Genomic DNA, 25,559 nt, shown 5'->3' with positions numbered 1-25,559 from the left:
ATATATTATGTGATATAAAATTAAGAGACACGTGTTCCTCGAGAAAAAAAACGAACGAAAGTCGTACTACAAGTTCAAACTATTAAAGTTAAGTATGTAAACCGATGACCAAACTTCCGATTTTTTTTAAAAAAAAAGCATACTTTAAAATCCTATTTAAAACAACAATATCATGTTTATACATATCAAGTACACACCTGCAACACTATTTTTTTATCTATAATTTTAATGTTTTTAAGAAAACGCAGAACAATTATTTCTCGTTAATATTTTGTTTTGCTTTAAACACCGAAAAACCAAGTCTACAAATCTATAACTAATGAAACAAATAACTAAATTTATTTACCAATATTTCAAGGTTTTATTCTTTATTTTTTTTAAACATTAACTATCGACTATTGTATATTATAATTGTCTAAGTTGTGTACAATACTTCAGCACTTGTCTAAGGTCGCGTGTTCCGCAGCTTCAAAATTCATAAATCCATCCTGAGTTCTGTCGCGGATATCACACAAAATTTCAAAACATGTTGTAGAAATTGCAGTCAGGATTATAAATTATTATAATACTATACAAAGCGCCGATTATGATACAATTATTATTGTATATTATTTTAATACGGACTATATTAAGACATATATGTTATATTTTTCCCATCGTATTCATATACGACACGCGATATAATAAATATTATTATTATTATTATTTTGTACGATCGGCAGCGGCAGCGTCGGCGTCCGGTGATCGGCAAAGCTCCTCAAAGAACCGTGTGGCGGTGGGCCGGAGGGTTAGCCACGAGCCAACAGGTTTTGATGTGTGCCGCCATAGCCACCGCCACCGCTCTGGTCCTGCGCCTTTGTGAGCCGCCGCCGACGCCGCCGATAGGTCTTTAAATATATAATATAATAATAATAATAATAATGTATATTATACGTCTCTGTTTTTACTACACACCGACGACATAATATAATATTACTATTATGTTTATTAACGTGGTGCGCGCGCACCTGCTCCGGTGTATAAACTTCGGCTCCTGCTGATTGCGGGGCGGCACCTTGCTTGATAGAGGTTTATTATTATCGTCATTATTCTATTATTATACTTAGGGGTACTTATATATATATATATATATAAATTACTGTATTGCACGTCGGTGTGCCCGCTTGCCTAAACTGTATTATTTTATTATAACTGACGTTCCCCCCCTCACCACCACCACGAACAGTCGCTCATTTTGTGTACTCTCGTCCGCGACACACAATCGCAGACTTAAAAACAAATTGAATTTTTAGTTTTTATTTTGAACGTTCGTATATAATTTTTTACATGCGATTATATTATATACGTATATGCATCTATATATATATATATATACCACGCAGATGCCAGGTATATATCGTGCGGAATACGCGGACTTCTACGAGCACAACGATGCCACGGTGTAGATTATGGTTAATAGCACATTATAGTGTATTCTGGCATAAATATTTTCACAAAGAATGAGATACCAAATTTCCTCCGAAAAAAAGAAAGATTATTTTCATTTTTGTCTGCATACGAGTATTCATTTTCTTTTTTCTTTTTAGAACCTTATATATATTTTACTCCGAACAATATAAAAAAATTACTTTTTTAAAGAAATCAAAATTTTTTATTTTATGGAAAAAATAATATGATCTGTATATTATATAGACAACTTCTTACATATTTTATAGGTGTTCTGTATAGATGCACGATTTTATCGATAAATTTCCATCGCTCGTCACCTTTATATGTTATAATATCGTAACTCATAATCCAAATAATACATGCGTGTAACTTTTAAAGTAAAGACTGCGCATACAGTAACATTAATCTTTTTCCCTATTTTTTAAGATTTTTGTACGCCTATTAATTCGCGGGACTTTCGACAAAACAAACTATTCAAAGAGAGACTAAAAAAAATGATAATATTCTAATAATTCAAGTACAATAAGTACACTACATGCACTCGTGACATACGATGTAAATCTTTGTTGTACAGGCATATTCAGTGTCGATTACATTTGTTACACTTTAGGCATATGAAAATTGCTAATTGCCGCACTAGAACATCTATCTTTGTTAAACCAGCGCATAAAAGTCAATAAAACAGTGTGATATTACTATAGTAAAAATAATAACAATAGAACATTAAACGTTGTTTTAAAATTTATTTTAAATTTTTATTTTGTCTTATAGTTTATTAAAATATTATATATATATATATTACTGTGTTATTAAAACAAAACAATATTTAAAATGTATATGATATTAAGTGTTTAAGTTACGTAAATCGGAATTATTATAAGCACGTAATATTTAAATATATACCTATATAATAATATAAGTTTTAACAGTATAAAGTATGTTTAAAATATGCATTGGTACGATGAAAATTGATTATTGACACACCAATGTATTATAGTTTTATTTTTTCATAGAATTGTTGAAGGTAAATGTATGCAATACCTTTTAAACTTGTAAACAATATGGGTTTTAGTTTAATACAGCCAATAATCTACAGGTAAGAATATATCCATTTTTTTTTAAATATTAATCTTAATTTAAACTAGGTATATTATAAAAAAAAATATAGTTGTTTAGGTAAATAAACGCATATTGCTACAGGCGTGAGGTTATATTTTTAAGATGTAAAATCTTTTTGGTTATATGTACATTTATATGAGTACAACTTACTTTAGATGAAATATATTTTCGTTAAACTTTTCGGTGAATAATATTGGTATATTGTGGAATTTATTATTTGGTAATATTGATTATAAAGTTTTAAACATTTCACTAGAGATCTCAAATCTTCGTGACAACTAAATTTTCGATATACACTATAAAATATACAAAGTAATTTATTTACTATAACCTGTTTTTTTTTTTGCACTATTTAAAAAAGTGTGTTGTAGCGATACTAATTTCTATTTTTTATATGAGAACCACCTTTTTTATTTTAAATTATGTAGTAGATATTTTTTTTGAAAATGTGTTTTTTGAAAATTTGGACCAGCCAGAATAAAAATTTGAAAAAACTGTTTTTTTAATTATTTAATTTTGTATATTAAAGATAATTAGGTATTATTTTATTTATTAGGTTTAAAAAATATGAAGATTATAGTGATTTGAAAAAGTTATTGATGAATATTATGCTATCAACAATTTTAATTTGTAAAAATAGTCCTAATTTAATAAATATTATAAATATTTTATATTTTTGTAAAATTATTTTTAAGGATTATTATCCTATGATTATAAACATTTTAATAATTGAAAAATTTCTTGTTTAAAATTTAAATGTAGAATTTCAGTAAAAATTTGCAGTAACATGCTTGGTAAATCATCCGGTATATTATAATAATAAATTTAAATAGGCACTTAATTTTTTTTTATCAAACTTTAATATTTATTTAATATTTTTGTGTACTCACTGTCCAATATTATGTTCTAATTATGTCGATTTTCATCGTAAATTTGTACACTGAAGAATACATATTAAAATAAATACATTATGTTGGCGGCTGTGTTTGATCTCGTATGTAGACTATTATTTGAAATTATTATTGTTATTGTTATTATACTCTAACTTTATATAATACTGAATATAAAACATGAAATAAACTACATGTAACATTTACAAAAGAAAATGTACTTAGTATAATATCATTAAACGTAAAAGATTTTTATAAATGTATTAAATATGTTAAAAAAGGAAATCAAGAAATATTTTACATAATATTAAAACTACAACACGAATCTAAAAAATTAACATTTAAATAAGCATTTATATTGTATTTGTACATATATCTATAGACAATATTTATTATCATGAAATATAATATGATTATATCAATTTAATATTATTTAATTAATATTATTGCTGAACACCTTTATAGTTATAATATATATGATACACAAGTAACAAAAATAAATAACTATACTTATTTTATGAAATATGTAGTTGATTCCCATGTTATATATAAACAAACCATTTTAAACTTAATTGTATGTTTTAACAGTACTTAGTAATGCGTAGATACAAATATAAATGCATAATGTAAGTACAAGATACTATATGATATAGTGTAAGATATAATAATTAGGTACTTAAATAATATAACATGTATTCCTATAATGGATGTATTTGTATATTAATGTGACAATAATAAAGTGTATACACTATACACCAATAAATAATCATCATAATTTTTAGTAAATTCGCACCATTTTATCTATAGCTTTTTTTATTAGTTATTATTTGAAAATAATTGTATTTTTTCTAAATAACTTAATTGCGCAATTATATTATTAAATTCGTACATATTTCGTTACGATATTATCGTATATACAATTCAAAATATTATAATTTTTTAAGACTTTTCTATCATTTAATATGGATACGTCGTACCCGTACGAGAAAAAAAAATGTAAATACTTATTAAAATATAGGTCATCACGATTTACGTATTGATACAATGGGAACAGTAAATTATTTATTAAATACATTAGCCTTTATTAACATTTTATTTTTAATCCATTACTAAAAATTGTAATAATAACTATAATGAAAGCTATTTCCGTAATTATTAATATATTAGTGTTAACGATTAGGTATTATAGAGTTAATAAGCAATAATTTAGACACGTTTGCAAACTTTTAGAATAAAAAATGTGGTAACATAACGAATACAATCTTTTTTTTTTTGTTTACCTAGATAATTCTTTTAATTTTGGTATTGCGAAGACATGTTTTTCATCATTCGTTAAACGTATTTACGACATAACTAATTTATATCCAATTATCTAAAACGAAAATTGAATTAGTCAAATACATTATCACTTAATAACGTCAGGTTTTAATAATAAATTATTAAACACTTAAAAATTACATAATATTTTCATCATTATTTATGTTTTTTAGTGATTATATTTTTGTGTACGGATCATTTTAAAAGGTATTGTTTTTTAAATAAATAATTCTACAGTATTTTTCATTGAATTTCATAAAATAATATCGAAACAATTTATATTTATTTAAAATTTTTATTAAACCATTGCTTAGTTATTTTAATAATTTTCCTAAAGAAGTAATAAAATATTACAATAATTATTAACAGTACCTAAATTTATTACTAATTCGTACTTTATTTTTTAAATACACTTTCACCATAAATAATTTTATATTATGTTAAGTTACATTTTAAGATGTTATAGGTGTACATTTTTCTAAAATGTACATGTTTAAAGATACTGGATCAAACGGCATCTAAAGACATTTTACACTATCGATACCGACGAGATGACGAATACAAATTAAAAACATGTCATATATACCTACATGGAAATATCGACAATTATTATATGTAATTAAACAACGATAATACGTCATATAATATATACAAAAGACAGAAAATCTTAAATTTAAATTGTTCATTATATTGACCATTTTCGATTAGTAGGTATGACTGCAGGGACCGAAAAGAACCGATTACCGGACTAAATAACTGTAATTTGTATTTTATATTTTTAACAGATCCTAACCAATATCGAAACCTTTAAACAATACCAAAAGAATATCAATTTTTTTAAGGTTTTTTTTCTGTTTTCAAGTTCTTATTGAAGTAGAAAGAAATTACTCTTTAAACAGTTTTAACTAAAAATACATTATTTAGAAACAATAATATTATATCTTAAATTATACAGTATTTACACAATGCTATTTTCGGCCACAACGCTCATATGTCGTAACTAGTATTTTACCAATATTTGTTAACTATACTAATTGAATAATTTTGTTAAAATTCAACCATAAATTATTATAAACTGTAAAAGTGTAAATTATGTATTCGTTTTTAACAATGAAACAAGTTCTCGTGGAGTTTCTGTATAAACTTTCACAATGCGTTATATCTAAATGAGTGAAACATGCTGTATAAACTAAACAATAGTATACATATATTCATGTATTAACATTTTTAGTTTGAAAAAATAATATACCAAAGTAAAGGTCAAAAACCGGTTGGAATCGAAACCTAAATTTTAAAACTCATAAAATCCCGAAATTTAACTTTAACTTCTAAAAAAATATTTTAAAGACCTGAATCCTTACCTAAACCGTTAAAACCATTAAGGTCTCAGTCCCTGGATATGAGGGTGGGAAACCTGGACAAACGCAACAATAATAATGATTTATTACTTGTCATTTTATATTGTTGTCGTTATATATTTTATATTTTATAAATATTCCATCACGCCAACACGAGATAAAAATAAAATGTCGTTCTGATATGTATAACGCAATTTTCTCAGTAAGTCCTAACTACTACAGCCTACCATACTGCACGACATTACAGTCGTAATATTTTGTATTGTATCAATGTATCGTGTACAAATATAGAGTTTGTGTGTGGTGTGTACTCTTCAAGGTTGTTGTCACTATAGTATAATAATAGAAACTTTCCAGGCAGCAGTCACAAATTATGATCGTTTTTAATGGGAGTCAATTACCGAATGTTAATTGCTACAAATACGTGGCAATGTGGCATCTAGAACGACAATTTGTTTTTAATAAATTATGAAGTGTACAAATAAAATACATGCAGCGTAAAAAAATAAAATAATTATAATAATAATCGTTTGAATGTTATAATATTAGGTATATAAGACATCTGATTTTTATTGATAAATAGATATTTATTGTACCTTCTAGTCGCCATCATAACTTCATATTATCAACCGCTGTAGATGGAAAATCAGGACTTTTGCATAAATTAATTTCGATCATTTTGAATAATAGTTGTGATTTATAATAGCTGTTTAAAAAAGTATAAACAAAAATTACACTAAGAGCTTATACAGATTTTTTAAATCCCAGTTTGATCTCCTATTCCTCTTCATTAATCCCCGATTAGAGTCCACTTGCCTCAGTATATAAAATATCTCATTTTATATTATACTATAACCGTGTAATGGTGTAATCTGACTTTACTTGACTTTCGTACGCTATACCAATGTATCTCAGTTAAAGTGTACCTTACTCAGTTCACAAGCAAATCGACATCGATGTACCTTACATTTTAAACTAATTTTTTTGAGGTTTGATTAACATTTGAACATATTGTTTATCTTCGAACATGGTTCAAACTAAGTTTTAAATTTTTTTTTACAGAAAAATATAATGTAAACTCACCTAAAAAAATCTCAAGAACTTATGACAAATTAGTCAAGTCATTTTTCAAACTATAAACTATAAACATATGGATATTTATTTTTGTTGTAAATTTAAATAACAAACAAGAAATTAAATAATATTTTATTTTATTTAAAAAAAAATCCATAACAATACTTAATAGTTCGGTTAGTCTATACAAGATATATTTATTTTTCAATTTTATTTTCGAAACCAATGGCAACTTTATAATATATTATGAAAAGTTAATGAAGGCTAAAAACCTCTATAGTTAAAGTCTTTTACCAAATATATATATCAATTATGAAAACAAAAAATTATTCTATATGTGTGAGTCAAAATAGAATTTATGAGCGAGTTATCTTGTAGAAACCTATAAAGGTTAAAATAAATTCGGTGAGTTTATTTGTATAATTATTATTGAAATCGGTCAAGTAGTTTCTATAATTATAGCGCGTTCAAATCTTCAAATATATGTAGGTACCTTCAGCTTTATATAATTATTTGAATAGATATTAAGCATTGTGTATCGTATTATTAGTAATAAGTAATAATATTGTATTAGGTACCTATATTGTATGTGTATACTATATACTGTGTAGTGTATAAAAAAACATAAATTTTATTTGGTTTGGTCATTGTCACGCAAAGTATTATATACGTACAATGGAAATATCGTCGACGATGAAATTCATAATTTATTATATAATACAGTCGGTGTGTATCATAATTTCCTGAAATTAAACATAGTTAATATTACAGATACACCACATTCCATTTTAATCATGTTATGAGTATATATTATTTATTTATTGCCTTAATCACCACGGCTTAACACATAGAACTTTACGATTATTCTAAATTTTTACACATTATACGTATAGGACATAGGTACGTATCGTATTATAATATTACAGGCTTATACTGCATATTCCAATTGAGAAAAATATTATCCAAATGAATTAATGTCTTCTTTTTCCAGCAGGGTTTTTAAAACTACGCTATAGATCGAAAAACTGGACAGATACTGTTTCAGTGTAGTATTTACTATAACTTCATAAATTATAATATTATCATCCTCAACGCGCAAATGCGCAATCATTTATTCGTTAAATCTTTCACGTAATTATCCTATTATTCTAGTAATTCAAAACGATTCACTAGTAACTAGAAAAAATAAACTACCTAGTACTTATTTAATATATAGTTACTATATGGTAAAACATTGATGTAGTATACGTATAGGCGGCAAACAAATTGCAAAAATTCACTAAAAATATTTTCCAAAAATAAATGTTTAATAATTGTATTTTAATATAACATAATAATTATATAACATGTAGCCCGTAAAAGAATATAATAAATTTTAAGATATGTAAGTAGGTACATAAGTTGAAAATTAATTTAGAGGTTGAAAAAACTATTGCTGTTGTAGTTTTTATGATGTTATACTGTTGTATTGTTGTACGATCCACTTTAGTACACATCACCTTAAGTTTTCAGTCAAAAAAAAATAAAAAAATATTTTTACGCCATGATAGTTTACTACTACGCGGTGGTCAAAAGCTCATTACATAAGAGTGGAGTCATAAGGATAATCAATCCAACGTTTATCATTAGCAGTAAATTCGATTTTTAATGTTTTGGTAAATTACAGCGGGTTTATCTTGTACATTTTATACTATAGTTGTGAACTATTTTTTTATTTATTTATATAAATGTTTTTAAAAGTCGATATTTTCTTTACCATTTTTAGAATTAAAACTGAAATTGTGATTAAATAAATAATGGCATGATTAGAAATACTAGTTTTGCTATTATTTATGCACTACTAACAAATGTGTTATTAAAAATCAATGATTATAAATAAAAATTAAAAATATATATGATAATTTCCTCATCAACGTCTACTCGGGTCTAGTTGTATTGCGAAAATCATCAATAGTTAAATTCCAAAAGTAAATACTTAAAACATGTTGAAAAATACATAAAATTCTCGGTAAAATCTTCAACAATTTTCTTGTCACGTATTGACTTCCGTTGTCGTTGATAAATTGCGATATCCGTTATGCTATTTTTCCAGGAACTGTTCGCTATCGTAACTATCATGCAGAAACAATCTTTGATTTGTATAGGATGCTATGTTATTTTTTTATAGTTTGTCCAAAGAAATTCATCTTTCTCCTGCTTCTTACCCCTTAGAGAGGACTCTGAGCCCTATACGAGAGGAACGACAACGGAGACGATGATGGTGGTGATGATGATGATGATGATAATGATGATGATGATTATAATAATAAAAACCAGTTCGGTTACCCTTGAAATAATACAAAGGTGGGGCTTATAATATATTATCTATGTACGAAGAGTACTCTAATTGTTTAGCGTGTAATTTCTTTTGAACTCGATAAGATGCCGCTTCTTTGATCCTCGCCGCCGACAGAAGCTATAATATTATATAGTCGGTGGTGGAGACGGCGCGGATCAGATGACGTCACGAAAATCACCTGCCGCCTTGTCGCGCATTCGCGCCCATAATAATATTTTAATAATGATAATAATAACACATAAGACCTTTTCCTTCTCCAGTGTATTATAATATAACAGGTATAATATATATCGTAATATGCTACCTAATAATATACTGTGTATAGATAAATGTATATAATACCGCCGTAATATATAACATGACACAATACACGGAGCGCGCACAGATGTTCAAAATAAACTATTTATAATTTTATAATATTATGCACTGCCCTTTATGCTGGTATTAATGTATAATGGACAGTCTGTAAAATAATCTCCACGCACGACGTCCGTATCAGAACTGATTACTTCTATATAATATTATATACAAGTTCACGCGTTCTTCCCACAGCACGTAGATATTATATCACACGTGCGTGATAATAGCACTATCTATGATACAATTTTCTTATTTTAAAATTTTTATATCATATTTTACTGGGTAATCCAGCAACTAGTTATCCGTGTACATTTTTCATAGTAATCATTATCACTTTGACGAAAGTTTTTTTTTAAATATTCCGAATTTTAAGTTTTATGAACTTTTTCATCAAGCTTTTTTCTATTCCCCATACAATATAGGTCTTTAGATCTAAAAAAAATAATAACTAGGTATATGGAGCACATATATAAAGCATAGTTTTAATTCAACTAAAAAATATTATTTTAATTAAAATTTATACAATTTTACCACTGCGGTCAACCTACTTTTAATCAAGAAATTTCTTCGCAAATTATTTATTTTGTCAAATTTGTTTATAATTTCGAAATAATGCAATATATTCTACTAAGTATAGTTAATTATATTGCTTATAATACATATTGCCACCTAGTAAATTTAATCGATAAAATAAACTGTTTTAATCGTTCAATATTTTTACCGAAAAAGTTATGAAGTAACGTAACTATTTTTTATAATATAACAATATAATGATACAAAATATTTAAATTATGTATTGAAAATTTTAAGCTATCATTGAAATAATCAAAACAATTTTCTGATTTTAAAATCAAAATTAACTATATACGTAATTAATAATAAATTTGTTAACCTTTCTCTTTTAAACTGATATTCACACGTTACAACAAATCCCTGTCAGAAAATTTTGAGTTATAATCTCTAGAAGCAAGAACTAATTTTTGAAGTTTAAAACATTATAAAATCAAAATTATCTTATTTTATTAGTTTTATTTAAGTTTTAAAAATGTATACAATTGTTAGTGAACAAAATTAAAGCGAACTACGTCGTTCATTATTTGATTTTTTACTATAGGTTATAGGTTGTGTGATATGTGATATGTTATACATATATCTATTTAATAATCATGCGGTTAAAAGTGAGAGCTTGGTAAAGGTAAATTTCCGTTCATTTTACAGAGGTTTTTTACCGTTATTAAACTCGAGTGACCCTCCTCGTTTTAACTATTTTTACAAGCATACCTACGTACTATAATTATTTAGACACCAATTAATGTAATATTTCAGAAGACTATTAAATTAATAAGATTATACATACAAATGTATAAATAAATCATATTTAATCATTTGAGAAATTTTAAACATTTTAAAATACGTATATTTAATTCTATGTTATTTATAGAATTGAGTATTACTGCCGGGTAATTATTACTCTCCTCAAGTTTTTATCATGTGAATTATTTTTCCTTTTTTCTACGATCTTATACTTATTGTAATCTAATATATATATATATATATTCTAATAAATGTTAAAAAAAATATTTATAATATATTTTTTATTGTTATACATTTATATTTCTTATATTCAATTTATTATTTTATATTGCATTTAAACATTTATAAAACACTTCATGTTAGTTTTATATTCACTTTTTCTTTTATTAATAATAATTATGGTTATTTTGTTTTTATTAGTAGGTATTACAAATATTATCACTAATGATGTTAATTTATTATAAGCTACATAACCATTAATTATTATCGGGCGTAGACTATTTTAGAAAAAGGTTATTAGATTGATAAAATGATACAATAAAAAAAGATTTAAAACATTTACCAATCTACTGAATTTATTGTAGATATACAATTATTATTATATTTTTTTTACTATATATATATATTTGTTAGAAATCTAACAATCTGTACTCAAAAGATACAATAAGACGAATAGATAATATATAAAATTTTGACAAATAAATGATTTGAGAAAAAGGACTATCCAGCGACGGAACTTCGTCATTGAGTTAATACGTAAATATTAATCTAAATTTACTTAACATTTTTAACCAATAAAATTTACATCTCTACTTACGATTAATAGTTTTATGTAGTTAAGAATAATTTACGCTTGCCATGATTAATAATCCTTACAATAAAATAAATATTTTTTTTTTTAATATTATTATGTTTAAATACTTTTGCAAATTGCGACATGCATCACTGCATCAGTTCAATGTATTTTTTTATCAAGTACCTAAAAAAAAAATATTACGAGATTTTGATAGGCAACATAATATACATTTAATAAACTATTGGTATCAAACGCCTGAATAATTTAACACTATGTAAATATAATAATATTGGTAAAAACATAATTATTTTAATTCTAAACATTTTTAAGTAGAGGTGTAAGTTCGGTAAATTTTCACCGCGTTAATTTACCGGTAAGGTAAATTACCAATAAATTTACCAATTATTTTTATACAGGTAAATATTATTTTACCAAAAAAAATTAGTATGTGTCACCTTAAATTAAACGTCTTAACGAAATAAATATTCTTAACATATCAATAAAATGAAATAGCTTATAATTTATATTATGTAACTCAAACGTCAAACGTTCAACATACCCACAACTACTGATAATGTATTACATAACAAATCATTCCATAAATTATTATCACTATTTAAAGCACGGCTGTAGACATAATATTATAATCTTTACTTACAACTGTGCAATTAATAAATTTGATTTTATTAATATCAAGATCTATGGACTATGACGGTATCATAATTCATGAATGTAGATACTATTATCAACTTTTATTATTAAAAACTTATTAATTTTAGGTTTGCTGAGTAGTTTAATTTTTATTTAATTTGTGTTATTAAAAAAGTTGAAATGAAACTGCAATCAATTAAAAAGAAGTATTTTATAGAAGTTAAAAATAAGCAATACAATAGTTATAAGTTCATGAAAAAGTGAAAGTGAAGAGTTTTTAAGGATGTTCCTAAGGTGATATACAAAAATTTTCAAAATTTACCAAATTTACAGATTTTAGGTAAATTTTAAATCTCTATTTTTAAGTAATCATATTTCATAAGACTTATTGTAATGCAATCTGATTTCATAGCAATAATAATAATTAAACATTATTGACGAAATAAAAACATACGTGTAGCTACTCCTACCTATGTCCTACATAAGTAGGTACACTGAACATATTTATCACATATTATAAAACCGTGTGTAAATAACTACATTTATTCTACACAAATCAAAATATATATAATTATTTATTAATTTACTTTAAATATAAGAAATGTTTCATTAGCAATTTTTAGATAGCACTTTTGTAATGTTGATGGATTAATTTAATTTTTAAAAACATTTCATTGTCCAGATAATATTATATTAAATAATACAACTAACAATTATTAAATACGATTTAACTTCTTAAGAGTACGATTAAGTGTGTATATTACTTATCAAATAACAAAGAGATTTCTCCAATGTGACAATATTGCGTACTAAATTAAATTCTAACTTAGTCAAATTTATAATTTTATTATTTTTAAAATAATAATTCTGTCAACTTAAAAGATATATAACTATATTATATTATATAGATAAATTTAATTAATTTCTATTTTACTCTCTCAGTAATCAGTTTCATAATAATGTAATTAGAAATAATCATTAAAAAAATTATTCAAACAAATTTTAAATGTAATTTAGTTGAAAATGCAAAAACGTATTGTTAATATAATTACAAATTGAATATTTTAAATAAAAGTTATAAGAAAAATAAAAAAAATAAATGAAAAATGTTGGTAGAATTGGAGTGAAATAATAATTAAAAATGATTGATAATTGAAAATTAAATATATTTTATATATCTATCTTATATTTTATTTGAAGCTTAAATACATTTTAAATCGGATAGAGTTAATTTTATGAATACTTACCTCTTCATCACATTTTTATTATGGTTTCGACTGTATACTAATATCTCCATTAAAATTATTTTAAATTATTATTTGTGTTTGCTGGTCAATAGACACTAGTCAGCAATATAGCTACACAATTGGCTGTTGTACATTTTACGGAACCTTTATAGATACACTTATTATATTTAAGAAAATCAATTGTAAAATTTGTTATAAAATAAAATAAATTAAACGTATGGAATAGTTTTACGAAAAGGTACCGCCGATAAGTGCCGTATTCTACCCATAATATAAACATTAAACGATGTAAAAATAATATTTAGAACGCGCAAAAGGTCAACAGTTTAATTAAATAATTTTATGGATATATTTGATGTCTAGACAAGAATATATTCAATAACTTTACCAATTCATATTCAATTATTATCATTTTAAATGAAATTAATTGAAAAATATCAGATGAATTTTATGTCACATAAAATCTATTGACCCATAAATTATCCGGCAATAATTATACATATAATTTACGCAAAATTAACAATATACATTTCAGGTGATAGATATTATGCTTTAAAAAAATTATTTTTATTCATAGTTTTTCTCTAATTTATCTATCGGCTTTAAACTACTACTCGGTCATTAAATTATTAGGATCAATGATCATAAACGTGTACTACAGAATTTGGCAGGTCAAATGCAGTAAACATTTTTATCAGCCCATTTTCTCTTAGTATAATGGTATAAAGATAATATTATATGCAATTATATTAATGACTTTTATACGATTTATAATTATTATTAAATTAATTATAGCTCATTGAAACCTTTAATGAATAATAGAAGGTAATAACAATTTATATGATATAATATTTTGATACTTTATTTGCTATAAATTATTGAAAATAATAATATAGGTATTATACTAGCTATATTATATCCGTGGAATAAGGTTGATTTTACTATGTATTATTAAACGTCATGTTACAATTTATTTTTGGTTATCTATCTACAAACAAAATTAGAAGTACAATACATGTGTATATTTCATAGTACCATATGCTTAATAGATAGCCAAATATTATATCTTACTGTAACTAACTTTTTTTTTATATTTGACTTTTATCATTTATGTTTACCATAATTATTGAATTATTATTGCTAGTTTTGAGTTCAGAATTTCGAATATCAGTAATTCAAAAGGACAGATCGAACTACTTTATGAAATAATTGTTTTAAAATTAAATTGTTAGCCATAGTAGGATATGATCTGGCATAAACTGATCAGATTTTCAAATGTTGCTTCATCGATCAAGGGTTTTTATCATACTCTTTGCTACTTTGGAACACAAGTCCATCATAGTGATCATCACTATGATATATAAATGTATTTGACAGCATAAACAGTTTAAACGAATCTTGTATAAATGATCTGCTATCTATGTAATTATGACTAAAATTACATTTAAAATGTTTTTCGCATATTTCTGGATATTAAAGTAAAGAGCCACTAAGACTTGGCAAATTACAATTAAATCTTAATTTAGTTTATCACACACTATAATAATTCATTAATATTTTCTAAATAATGAATAACTATCATTTTTCATGATTAAGAAAAATGTAGCTATTTAAAAAAATTATTTTTTTAAGATTTATAAATATTAACTCAACATTCAATTGTTTGAAAGTTGAAACTATGCAATTAGTTATATAAATTAATTTTTAGACAGTTCTTACTGCTCCAATTATTGTATTATTGCTCAAAACTCAAACAGCTTTTCAAGTTTTAATAAATATCAATAATCATTTACAAGTTTTTATTTTCCAATACCACATGGTACAGGTTTTATTTCAAAATATAATTAACTATGGCATATACAACATAACTCTATTTCGATTATATAAATAATCAGATTTTGCGATATTATTCGTTATTCTACTCGTTTATCTTTTAATCATCGCCTCTAATTTATTAAACGATAAACTCTAAAAAAAATTATTATGTTTTATTAGTTAAAAATCTATTTGAATTTATCGTTTCGATATATGTCCGATATGATTTTATTATGGTTTCAATTATTAAACGATAATTTTTGTTTTTTCAACGAGCAAACCTATTGACGATACACCTATATGACAGTTAGAAAACAATAAAATATACCTATAGGTACAATATTATTAAAATATTGTAGTTGCTATATTATTATACATCATCTAGACGGCCGATGGCGGTCGGACACCACCAGTGGCGACAAGCGGTCAGAACACGCGTCGCAGTATCGACCACAGATCAGGTATATACCAATATGAGCGTAAATATATACAAGTAACAGTGTTATGTTTACATGAGATCATGAGGAGGCGTTGTTATTTTTTTATAGCTATAATAAAATAAGCGTACGACGCATGTAATGTATATACCTACATATATATTATCAATATGCGTCTTATAGTCTGTACTTGTATACATACCAAAAAATCGTTAACAACCTAATACATAGTAGCTTTTGACCATATAGCTGTTTAATACATTAAATTACAACTATTATGACTAATGAGCTGTTTCCAACGTTATGCTACCACGGCAGACCCGTTAAATTGGTAAACGGACAATTTGTACTATCTATTGTTTGAGTTGCATATCGCAAACACTTTGTACGATGATAATTGGTACAAATCAATCACGGACACTTTGTACGGTGATAATAAATTGGTAAAATTTGATCGTAGACGTTTTTTACGGTATAAATAAACCGGGAATTATATTTTAAAGATAAGATAAAATTAAATTGCTTAAAATTTTGGATTGCGAATCATGATCGAAATCAGTATAAGACATGTGTATGGTGTTATAGTATTAGAAGTATTACATAACCTATTCACTCTAAAATAATATAAAATGAATAAAAACCAAACAACTAAACTAAATTTAAAAATGGGTATAAATATAAAATTTTAAGAAAAAACAAATCCAATATACGTTGGAAGTGTTCAAAAGCCTACGGAGAAAGTTAATATAAATTTTTATGAACCGGTGAGTTATAACTGTTATAAGCCATAAATCATATTTTCATAATACCTAAATCATAATATTATCATATTTTTTTTAAATACTTTCATATGTTTTGGTCATTGTATGAATTATTTACAAAATGGACTGATCATAACCACGATTCCAGTGATAAAATATCGAAGCTGAAAAACCTTGCTCTAACTAATATGAAAAGTCAATCTGTTAATAGTAGAAAATCAACAAATCAAATTCTTCTGTCTGTACTTCGTGAAAATAATGATTAACATTTTTTTTTTTTACTTGAAACAGTACAAACTGTCCGTCATGTACATTTTATTAATTTATGAAATAGTATAAAACTGTCCGCCATATACATTTAATTACTTTCTAAAATAGTACAAACTGTCCGCGGTTTTCATTTTTTCTGGGTGACCGTACAAAGTGTCCTACTACTGTTAAATTTGGTTGGAACCATAATCGTCCTTTATCGTGTTCTGATTTTCTGATGTGATTTCGTATTTAGTTGGTGAATTTTCACTTACTATAAAATCACCATATACGTACTATATCTCTGTTTGTGTTTTTCACAAATTTTCTTTGAATTACGACGGCTAACGTAATAAATTAATATATGGTCTATTGGTCTAGGTATAAAATCAATGTTATTTATATATTATATAATATATAAGTTTATACGTTATATAATCAAGAGTAATAAAACTCTATTTTAGTATAACATGATTATAGTTCATTTATCGACACGAAAACTCCGGGAACAGTTTATGTTCCTATAAAAATCCAAGATTTAATCTATACGTTAGAAATCACTGAAATCAAGTATTGCAATTACTGACAACCATATAATATATAGGTATTATTACATACACTAAAAACCAGATTATGAATTTCCGAAAAAATATATTTTTCAGGTATATTTTTTTCAAACTATATCAACAATATTTTGTAACTTGTGCCTTGTGTATTAACGCGTAGGTAGTGATATAATCGATACGAATGTTTTACAAAATTCCAATAAGTAATATAAGAATAAACAGCCAATTCTTCAAATTACGCAACCATGAAATAACTTTCATAATTATAATGAATAAAGTTATTGCATATATAAAGGAAAATGTAAAATGTACATGAACAGAATTAATGGAAAAATAAGAGTTTAATCCACGTAGTAGCTTGATAATACTCGAATGGTCGAATTTTACCCACAATCATAACAGGTGGTTGTCGTAATACCTAATTTTTATAGACTTAGTGTTGTTAAATATTTAATGTACCTATATAAAATATTAATCATGGATAAAAAAAATTAACTATGTATTAAAGTAAATATTATGAAATAAAAAATAACTTAGTAATAATTTTATGAATCAAGTAGCAAAAAAAAAAAAAAAAAACACAAACATTTAAGACTAAAATGTGGTTACTGGTTATCCTAGATAACGCTAATAGGATGAACCGACCTAAACTATTTTCCCAAATAAATTTGTTCAGAGTTAACTCATAAACTCTATAAAATATGTCAGGAACTAATCATAGGCGCAAATAGTGTTTGAAGTTTGGGAGGGGGGGGGCTAAAATCAAAATCCATCCATAAAACCTTATAATTATAATACATAACAATATTGACTGACAGACGATAGTCTTTAATATTTGGGGGTAAGCCCCCCCCCGCTATTTGCGTCTATGGAACTAACTCATGTCATTTTTTAAATTTAGAACTCAACTAAAGATTATCTTAATTAATATTGCTTTTATATATGGATGACAATTCTCATCAAGGCTAATTACTCAAGTTTATTTCAATATAATGTTATTTAATTTATTATACATATCATCAATAATACAATTAACAAAAATTACTCACAAACGGTTATTTTACTCAATGACATGTTGGACCTATCCCAACCTAACAACCTGTACCACTTCACCCTAAAAAGCAAAATTACTTTTTATGTATTACTTATGCGTCCTTAAAACGACAATAAGTTAAGTGAAAAAGTGAAACAATACAATTACCTATATCTATTAAGATTCAGACAATACCATGTAATTAAACTTAATCATCAATTTTCTCAATTAAGTTTAAAAAGTGATAACATATTGACTTAATATATATGAATACAATTATAACGATCCACCGTGACTTGTGTTGATTTTTATTTTTTCAATCCCATTTAGCGCTGAGCGATAACACCACGGCATGCATACAAATGGTGCGCAGTCGTTGGTGCAACGAGCGTCCAATGACGTCGTCGTGGGACTGTCAGGTCAAGTTCTTGCCGATGGTGGTGCCGACTAAGAGTGATCGTTTGCAGGCCGACAACTTACTTGTGTGCGTAGATAGCAAGGACACGTTCTTGATGAACTGTCCGCGAATCCGCGACGATGGCGCTGAGCTATCCGATGAATGTAACCACTTAAAGACTAACAATAGGGGATGCACAAGAGGCAACTACAAGTGTTCAGCACAAAAGCCGGTCAATCAGGTGAATTATATAGATTAATATAAATTTTATTAAGTATAATAATCTTGGTATATTACAATTGTTAATCCACAACAGTACTCTAAATGAAAAAAAAGTTTTCTAATCGATTTTTAAGTTTATCAAAAATTATACATCCTTAAAGCCTCCAACAAAAAATTTGAATAAATATATTTAAAATTATTTTCACGATGAATAATTATTAATTATTAATTACTCTCTGTTAGTCATAAGGCCTATTTATCTACAGATTTCTGTGATTTTTTTTCATCCAATAAAATGTTCTCAAGAGCCATTTTTTGCGCGATATCTTTTATCAGCCTTTTATTCACGATTAGATAAATTTTTAAATCATATTTTGTGTACGGTATAGGAATAAAAGGATGTATTTTGATTCTTAATTAAATTTATTTTGGTTTATTCTCTAACGTAATGTCTATTTTTGTGTTAATATTATGCTTTTCAATAATTTTTATTTTAAAAAAAAAAGAAAAAATAAAGTAGGGTTATGGTAATAGTATTTTTTTATTATTATTGTTTGATCTCATGCTCGAATATTATATTTTGTCTTCTCTGTAGTGTATGTTATATTCAAAACAAAAATAAACTTGGATATGCTTTGATGAATTGCGTGTTAAGTTTTGAATGGAGCTATTCACAACTGTTAGTTGTACGTTCTAAAAAATTTAAAGACAATGCCCAAATTTTTGGATTAAACTTTGATGTTTCATCAATATAATTATCACATAAAAATAGATAATCACAGAATTTTTTAAACTCGCGTTACAATCAATAAGTAAAAAAGTTCGGTGAAGTCGATAGTTAACGGAATCAATATGTAAAAAAAATTGGCGAAGTTGATAATTAATATACAGCACAATATTGTACAAATATTGTTATAATATTTTTACAAATTGGTAAAAAGGTCATTTTGGCGCAATTGATATACGCCTTAACTAACTATTAAACGTACTCTAGTAGAACGCCTCACTTACAAGAAATTCAGGAAACAGGCTAACATATCGGAATACATATTCACATCACTTAAAAATTCCCCGATCTCAACTAAATCAATAGTGGACTTCAAATTTTCATCAAAACTAATAAATTAACAGTAAAATAATTTAATTAATTGTTGAAAATGATTTATTATCCTCAATAATTGTAACTATACTAATGCACTGTAAGTTTATTTTATAAATCACAATAGCCTTTGCTATCAAGGGTTAATTCAAATTAAAAAAAATTATAATATACGGAACGAAGATAAGATATATCAACTAAATTATTAATTATACGCAGATTTTATTATCTAAGTTTATAATTAAATACAAACATATAAATATTAGATTTTCGATATTTTTTTGATTTGTTTATACTTATTTAATTATTAAGCATATTAAAATTAAAATTATTTTTATAGTTATGAATAAATAATATGGGACAAATAAATTACTAATATAGTAATAAAAGACTAAGAGTATTCTAAAATTATTTATTTTATATAATATTTGCATACAAATCATACTCTAATTTTATAGTCCATTATGATGAAAAATGTGCCCGGTAAACATTTTTTATTTATATATATACATATATACATATGTATTGACGTATAATATTGTGTAAACGCTGCATATGTTGTTGCAATTTTTCTGTATAAATAAACCATATACGTACGTATAAATATGCCTTGAACACATACAACGGACCAATGAGTATTGTTATTAAAATCACTCACGTGTTTTGGAGTCTATTCCTAGGAATCAGGTTTCTTACCGGAAGAAGAATCATTGTATTATTTGCCTATTAACTGTAGAATTTTTTTTTGGTTGAGGGAAGCCCAGGAATTTTTTTATACTTGGATATCTTCTAATTTTAGTATTTTTTTTCTGACTGAAAATTATCATTCGATTAAATTTAAGTAATAACAGAACATTTTTGAAGAATTTGAATAGATCCACTCACTCATAAATAGTAAAGTTAAAATGGTATATAAATAATTTTTTTAACTACTTGTTTCAATACTCCGTTGCACTTAATCGCTCTGTTTCGACTATATAAATAGCACTTAACTTGAATATGATAAAAAATATCAATATCTCTACGCTTCTAAAAATATTAGATCAAAGAATGTGCTGAATGTAAACTAAATAGGATATATGCAATAGTGGATACTAATTACCTACACATAACTAGAACTTAAAAGCATAATATAACTCACTGTTGTTTATCATGGATTATGGTTAGAAGTGCCAAGTAAAGTATTCCATAGTAACCTACTCTTTTATGAATAAATTGTACCGTAAATTAAATGTAATATCTATTTTATAAGTTATTAGTCTATTACAGTATTACCTACCTCAAATTTTCTTATCTACGGTCTTAAATCTTAAGAATCCGACCACCCCAAATCCGCCCACTGATTAAAGTTAATATTTCGACCTCCAAAAACAGCCTTTGAGCTTAAAGATTATGATAAAATATATTAGAAATATGAAGCATAGAAATAACGAACCGAGCGATCGTATTCGGTAATACGTTTACGAGTACGATTGTTTTATTTAAAATAATTAACGAATAACAACCTAATCATTAAATTGTATCAATATAACCAAAATTACATAATATTTTATTTTTTGAAGGCTGTAATGTTGTTTGGTGGTTGGAGCCGGAACATGGCCGATTTTGTAACAATGAATGACTTGATGTCGTTGAAAGACCGACTCATTTCCTGGGGATACGCCGAGAACAACATTCGAACGTTTTTCGCAAATGGCATAAATATGAGTATGGACGACGGTGAGTGCCTATTTTATTGTATTATCCAAATTTATGAAGTATATCATAATAATATAATATGAAAATGTAACTACCGTTCTTTGTACAATAAGTAAATATAATTTCTCTCGTATTGTACTTACAACATTCTCCTTGTCCTTTATATTTTCAGACGGCACCGTCAGTTCGACGACAGTTAATAATGTTGAACCGGCCGACAAGTTGAACATACGCAGATACATCAAAGGCGTTTGTAGCGCTTCACGGTGCGCCGACACGTTTTTCCTGTACCTCTCTAGTCCGGCTAGGAGAGATGGAAATGCGATACTCTGGGACGCCAACGGCAACGGAATCGTAAGTCACTCCTCATAAATACGTGCAAATATATATATACATAAAATAATTATATAAAAGACTACATAAATATAGTCGTATCACTCGCTATCGACACACATGAAAACGGAATTTTAAATTTTATTGAGCCTGGTACCGAATTCATAAATTTTCTTTTATTTTTAAAACTTAAAAATTATACTTTATATTTTACTTACCATCATAATTATAACATATTTCTACTGATCTGATCCCCGAAACCTATGTATGAGACTAGATGAGGGGGTTGATAGTTAACATAGTGTATTAAATTTAAAAAAAAAGACTTCAAGCAAAAAAAAATTTCAGTCATAGAATTATCGGATTTCAATAACTATTATTATTTTATCTGTAAATATAACATAAAATAAAGCATAAAAATTTTAATTTTTAAAGACATATGATTAAATTACAGATACGGTATTATATATTAGGCAATTTTAAAAGGATTTGTAAAAAAAAATTCATGTGAAAATTTTAACAATACAGCGCGTAATGTAAAATTCACATAACACTCGTATAATATAAATACATATATAAAATTATTCATTCTACTGTAATATAGCCTACTTTATAATGAATACATGCTATTTATACAGGACGATTCACTAAGCATGTTCATCTACTTTTTTTCTTTAATAATGCAGTTATTCAAAATTTAATTTTTTGAAATTTTTAAATATTACTAAAATTCATATATTATTTTTTTTTTATTTAAAATATATATTTTTTAAATTTTATATGTTAGTAAAACAGTTTTAACAAATGATGTTAGAGTTATATTTTTTTCAAAATATTTTGAAGGAATGTTCTTCTTAATATAATCATTTAAATAACTGAAAAATTAATACTCGTTCAAGGTTTAATTAAATACATCAACATTTTCAAAAAATGTTCCATTAAATATTTTGCAGTAATACGTAAAGGGTGCTCTCAATTAAAAATCAGAAATTTGTTTCACCACAGGGAATTTCTTAAATAATACAATAAATCTCAATAATTTAAAAATATGAAGTCTTTAAGCATATTTAAATTTATACTTATTTATAACTACAGAAAAAAATGGGCACTTATATGCTTGGTAAATCACTCTGTATATAATAAACAGTGCCGATTTGTGTACAAGTAATTGAATAGTGGAAAACCTGTACCTAATACAATACATATAATACACATTTTATTGAATGCGCACGTATTGTATGCGTGCAGATGACCAACACGCGGCTCATAAATTAATTTAGTACATTGGTAACTTGAAAATGTGAAAGAGCGAATGAACATAAAAACAAAAATTATGAATAGACGATGAGAAATATTGTATGAAATAATAAAATTAGGATCGGAAGAATAAAAACTTAGGGTAATATTATAATAATACTCGTACAATACAATAACATGACCATAGGTAATTATTATTATTCTAACATAAAATACGATACTTACGCTATAACTGTGCCGACGACAATTTATTTCAATGATAAAAATAAATAAATTGATTTTTGGTTTATATCGATACCTAATCGGTTTTTCTTTATAATGATAATATTATATTATGCTTGTAGCGCTTTTACTCCTAAACTGTAAATATGTCATTATTGTAGAAATAGACACTTAGTATTTACTATGTAGTGTCATACTGTGTATCTATATAATCATAATATCATAGTTCTAGTAGCTGTGATTGAAATAAAAATAAACATTTTTGCTAAAGTAGCAATTGCATATTGATGCGGCCAAAATGCCAATTATAAAACCGATTCATTGTATGCCATATATGTCCACTATAAGATATTAGAATACCTTGTATTAAGCCATTATAATCATAGTATTTACCTACGTTTAATCGGTTAAATTTTTAAACAATATCGTAAAATAAGTATTTCAACAAAAAATATGTTAAAATTAAAAAAAAAAGTCGTTTAACTAGTAAAACTTCTTATAACGATGCGGTCTCGTGTGGGCCGTACCTACCCAATATTTTAGGTAGGTATATACTATATAGTATGAACTAATACATAGCTAAGCCAACTATATTATGTTGTTTCTATGACATAAATCTTGGCGACACGAATTTTATTCACCGCTGGTTGTAGTTGGGTGGTATTGTGAAACGACCAAGTCGATCGGATAATACATAACGGTAATAATTATTCATCATGCACATAATAATACAAATTTTCGAATAAATTTAAAAATCATTACCTACGCACGGCAAAGTTATACATTTTAGGCAGATGAATTTTATTTCAATAAACCCGATAGATATAGTTATTGGCTATTGCAGGGAACGAACGTTATATAAATTGATTTTGCCAAAAAACTATAGCTTTAGGTACGCGTCTACTGTTTTAATCAGTAAACCAATAAGATATATTATAAAGTATAGCATTAAATAGTTCGAGCGGTTGTGATGCCCTCTAATAATGAACAATGATCTATTGCAGAGGTTCTCAAACTTTTTATCATGTATCGATTATCAAGTGCATGTATAGTAAATTATTATTGCATGGTTACATAGACGTGTGACATTAGTCAATTTATCATATTGCAATGACAAACAATGCTACTATGCAAAAATTATAAATCTTCAATTAGAAAAACATTAAGTCTTTATTTTATATATATCAAACATAGTGACGGAATTGTGTCAAGTTAAGATAAAAACATTAACTTTATTACTAATATAGGTGCATACGTAAGTAATAATTATTACGTTAACAAATAATGGACATTTTGATAAATAATTGTTAGTTAAGATTTTTACATTTTTTATTTATTAGCACATTGATAAAAAGTATGTTTTAAATTAAGGGTTAAGTAAACAGTATCGCGATTACAAATAATTATAAACTAACTATTAAGCTGAGCTATAAGTGATAAACTGTAAAATGGTTTTCATTGAATAAATCATAACAGAAATAAAAAAACAAATATTTAATCGAAATAGCCAATAGGCTATTGAAATTACTAATTAAAATTCATTAAAAATATAAACGA

The 25,559-nt window shown here is 25.8% G+C and overlaps 1 protein-coding gene across 1 annotated transcript in view; it reads left to right on the top strand.

Moving 5' to 3' along the window:
- LOC112597717 overlaps positions 1–25,559 on the top strand; it is a 40,396-nt gene that overhangs the window by 2,277 nt on the left and 12,560 nt on the right. Inside the window, exons 2-4 of the mRNA XM_025343886.1 lie at positions 19,105–19,412; positions 22,055–22,211; positions 22,363–22,544. Coding sequence (XP_025199671.1) covers positions 19,105–19,412; positions 22,055–22,211; positions 22,363–22,544 — 647 coding nt within the window. The remainder of the gene's footprint in view (positions 1–19,104; positions 19,413–22,054; positions 22,212–22,362; positions 22,545–25,559) is intronic.

Source organism: Melanaphis sacchari, unplaced genomic scaffold (genome assembly GCF_002803265.2).
Source record: "Melanaphis sacchari strain LSU unplaced genomic scaffold, SCAv2.0 Contig43_pilon_pilon, whole genome shotgun sequence".
NCBI lineage: Eukaryota > Metazoa > Arthropoda > Insecta > Hemiptera > Aphididae > Melanaphis > Melanaphis sacchari.
The sequence above is the reverse complement of the archived record's forward strand: the minus strand, read 5'-3'. Positions and strand labels throughout refer to the sequence as shown.